Source organism: Pyrgilauda ruficollis, unplaced genomic scaffold (assembly GCF_017590135.1).
Source record: "Pyrgilauda ruficollis isolate IOZ18807 unplaced genomic scaffold, ASM1759013v1 scaffold1291, whole genome shotgun sequence".
Classification (NCBI taxonomy): Eukaryota; Metazoa; Chordata; class Aves; order Passeriformes; family Passeridae; genus Pyrgilauda; species Pyrgilauda ruficollis.
Genome location: NW_024511333.1, coordinates 1 through 4,003, shown reverse-complemented (window position 1 = coordinate 4,003; position 4,003 = coordinate 1). Strand labels below are relative to the sequence as shown.

The 4,003-nt window shown below is 44.7% G+C and overlaps 1 protein-coding gene across 1 annotated transcript; it reads left to right on the top strand.

Annotated features, from left to right (window-relative positions):
• Nucleotides 1–6: 6 nt before the first annotated feature.
• LOC121348731 (methyl-CpG-binding domain protein 2-like) lies at nt 7–3,376 on the top strand (the record flags this gene model as incomplete). The annotated part of the gene is made up of 2 exons (XM_041458566.1): nt 7–240; nt 3,217–3,376. Coding segments are annotated over exons 1-2 (273 nt in total), but the record flags the coding sequence as incomplete, so codon positions are not given.
• Between the last annotated feature and the right edge of the window lie 627 nt (nt 3,377–4,003).

Genomic DNA, 4,003 nt, shown 5'->3' with positions numbered 1-4,003 from the left:
CATCGCCGCGGGGTCCCGGCCCCGGGCCCAGCCGGGCCGGCAGCAGCGAGCGGCGCCGGCAACAACCAACGGCCGAGCCGGGCCGGCAACCCCGGGCCCCAGCGGCCCCGTCCCGCCGGGCCGGCGCATGGAGAAGCCCGGCAGGATGGACTGTCCCGCGCTGCCTCCCGGCTGGAAGAAGGAAGAGGTGATCCGAAAGTCGGGCCTGAGCGCCGGCAAGAGCGATGTCTACTACTTCAGGTACGGGCCCGAGGGATCCCGGTGGGGCTGCCGAGGTTGGGGGGCTCCCGGAGCCGCGGCTGGGTAGGGACAGTGGGGTCGGTGCCCACACGCCGCCGGCCCGGCTGTCATAGCTCGCTCGCTTCCGCCATGGCTCTGGCAGGGCTGTCCTGTCACGGGGCGATTCCGGTTCCCTGTGTGAGGGGGAGCGCGGGCTCCTGTCAAGGGGGGGGAGCTCGGGGTGATTCCGGTTCACTTTCTGAGGGGAACCGGGCTCCTGTCACGGGGCGAGCTCGGAGTTTTGTCACGGGGCGGTTCCGGTTCTCTGAGGGGGAACCGGGATCCTGTCACGGGAGGAGCTCGGAGTTTTGTTACGGGGTGGTTCCGGCTCTCTCTGAGGGGAACCGGGCTCCTTTCACGGGGCGGTTCCGGTTCTCTCTGAGGGGGGACCGGGCTCCTGTCACGGGGCGATTCCGGTTCACTTTCTGAGGGGAACCGGGGCTCTTGTCACGGGGGGAGCTCGGAGTTTTGTCACGGGGTGGTTCCGGTCCTTTCTGAGGAGGAACCGGGCTCCTTTCACGGGGCGGTTCCGGTTCTCCCCGAAGGGAAACCGGGCTCCTGTCACGGAGCGATTCCGATTCTCTCTGAAGAGCATTCCGGGTTCTTTTCACTGGGGGAGCTCGGAGTTTTGGCACGGGACGATTCCCGTTCCATGAGGAGGAACCGCCTCCTGTCACCGGATGGTTCCGGTTCTCTGTCTGAGGGGGAACCGGGGCTCCTGTCACGGGAGTAGCTCGGAGTTTTGTCACGGGACGATTCCGGTTCCATGAGGGGGAACCGGGCCCTCCTAACGGGGCGGTTCCGGTTCTTTCTGAGGGGGAACCGGAGCTCCTGTCACGGGAGGAGCTCGGAGTTTTCTCCCGGGACTGTTCCGGTTCTTTCTGAGGGGGAACCGGGGCTCCTGTCAGGGGGAGAGCAGGGATTTTTGTCCCGGGACGATCACGGTTCCATGAGGGGGAACCGGGCCTCCCTCAAGGGATGATCCCGGTTCCGTGAGGGGGAACCGGGCTCCCCTCACGGGGCGGTTCCGGTTCCTTCTCTGAGGGAAATCTCGGTTTTTTAAAGGAATTTTTAGGAGTTTTGAGGGATTTTTGAGGTTTTTAGGGAATTTTTTTTGGGGGGAAAAATTAGGGTTGGGTTTTTTTATGGATTTTTTGGGGGTTTTAATGGGATTTTTGAGGGGTTTAATGGGATTTTGTGGGTGTTTTTAGGGATTTTTAATGGAATTTTTGAGGTGAAAAATTGGGATGGGAAGGGGAAAACCGGGATTGGGATTTTTATGGATTTTTTTTTCTTGTTTTAATGGAATTTTTGAGGGATTTTTGTGTTTTAAAGGGATTTTTTGAGAGGTTTTTATGGAATTTTTGAGGTGAAAATTTGGGATTGGAGGGGAAAACCGGGATTGGAATTTTTAGCGTTTTAATGGATTTTTTGGGGGGAATTTTTGGCATTTTTAGGGATTTTTTGGGGAAAAAATTGGGATTTGAGGGGAAAAATGTCAGACTGGGAATTTTATGGATTTTTTTGGGTTTTAATGGAATTTTTGGGGAATTTTTGGGATTTTTTAGGTATTTTTTGTGGGAGTTTTTAGGTAATTCAAGCTGGGAAAATCCACTCTGGAAGGACTCGGATGGAAGAGGAGTGGGAAAATGAAGGTTATTATGGAAATTAGCTCATTTGCATAATGAATTAACTGATTTTAATTTCCAGCTGAACGAGTTTATGCAAAAACCTGGATTAAAGGAGGGTGTGACGCTGAGAATTCCCAATTTTCTTCCCGTGGGATGATCCTGGGTTTTCCTTTTGCTGTTTTGCCCTAAAATCTCTGTTTTTCCCTTCCAAAATTCCCTAAAATGCCCCAAAATCTCCAAAATAATTCCCCAAAAAATTTCCAAAAAAACCCAAAAAATTCTCAAAAAATTTTCCAAAAAGCCTTTAAAAATTTCAAAAACAATTCCTAAAAATTCCCCAAAAAAAAACTCCTGAAAAATCCTCAGAAAATACAAAAAAATTCCCAAAAAATCCCCAAAAATTTCAAAAAATCCCACAAAAATTCCCAAAAAAACCTTAAAAAATCCCCCAAAATCCCTAAAAATTCTTTAAAAAGTCTCAAAAAATCCCCCAAAATTCCCAAAAAATTCTCAAAAAAATTCTCAGAAAATTCCAAAAAAAATCACTAAAAATTCCCCAAAAAATCCTTAAAAAATATGAAAAAAATTACCAAAAAGTCCCCCCAAAAATCCCTAAAAATTACCAAAAAATTCCCAGAAAATTCCCAATCAATGCCATAAAAATTCCTAAAAATTCTCCAAAAATTCTGAAAAAATCCTCAATAAATTCACCGAAAATCACCAAAAAATCCCAAAAAAACCTTATAAAATTCTCAAAATATTCTGAAAAAAATCCCCAAAAATTCCTAAAAAATTCTCAAAAAAATCCCAAAAAATCCTCAAAAAAATCTCCAAAAAATCCCAAAAAAATTCCTAAAAATTCTTTGAAAAAAAATGCCTAAAAAATTCTCAAAAACCCTTAAAAAATTCCCAAAAAATTCCCAAAAAATTCCCAAAAAATTCCCAAAAAATTCCCAAAAAATTCCCAAAAAATTCCCAAAAAATTCCCAAAAAATTCCCAAAAAATTCCCAAAAAATTCCCAAAAAATTCCCAAAAAATTCCCAAAAAATTCCCAAAAAATTCCCAAAAAATTCCCAAAAAATTCCCAAAAAATTCCCAAAAAATTCCCAAAAAATCTCCCAAAAATCCTCAAAAATTCCCCCCAAAAAATTCGAATTTTCCCCTCTAAAACCTCCGTAAAACCCCCAAAAATTGCCGGAAAACCGCCAACAAACCGCCCAAACTCCGCGTTTTTTTTCCTAAAATGCCCCAAAATCCTGTAAAACTTCCCAAAATCCCCAAATTTCACCCTTCCCTCCCTTCCAGCCCCAGCGGGAAGAAGTTCCGCAGCAAGCCGCAGCTGGCGCGCTACCTGGGCAACTCGGTGGACCTGAGCTCCTTCGACTTCCGCACGGGCAAGATGATGCCCAGCAAGCTGCAGAAGAACAAACAGAAGCTCAGGAACGACGCCCTCAACCCCAACAAGGTGGGGAGAAATAATTCAATTTACTTTTGGTTTAATTGTTCTGCCTCCTTCCCAAAATTTCCCCAATTTTTCCCCAATTTTTCCTGATTTTTTCCCATTTTTTCCGCAATTTTTCTCCATTTTTTTCCCACTTTTTCCCATTTTTTTCCCCAATTTTTCTCCATTTTTCCCCCAATTTTTCTCATTTTTCCCACATTTTATTCCAAATTTTCCCCAATATTTCACCAATTTTTTCCCCAATTTTTCCTGATTTTTTCCTATTTTTTCCCATTTTTTCCGCAATTTTTCTCCATTTTTTTCCCATTTTTTCCCCAATTTTTCTCATTTTTCCCCCATTTTATTCCCCATTTTGCCAAATATTTCTCCAATTTTTTCCCCAATTTTTCCTGATTTTCCCCCCAATTTTTTCCCATTTTTTCCATTTTTTCTCCATTTTTCCCCAATTTTTCTAATTTTTCCCCCATTTTTTCCCCATTTTTTCTCCATTTTCCCCCATTTTATTCCCCAATTTTTCTCAACTTTATTCCCAATTTTCCCCAATATTTCCCTAAATTTTTCCCCAATTTCTCCTGGTTTTCCCCATTTTCCCCCAATTTTTTACAATTTTTTCCCAATTTTTCTCCATTT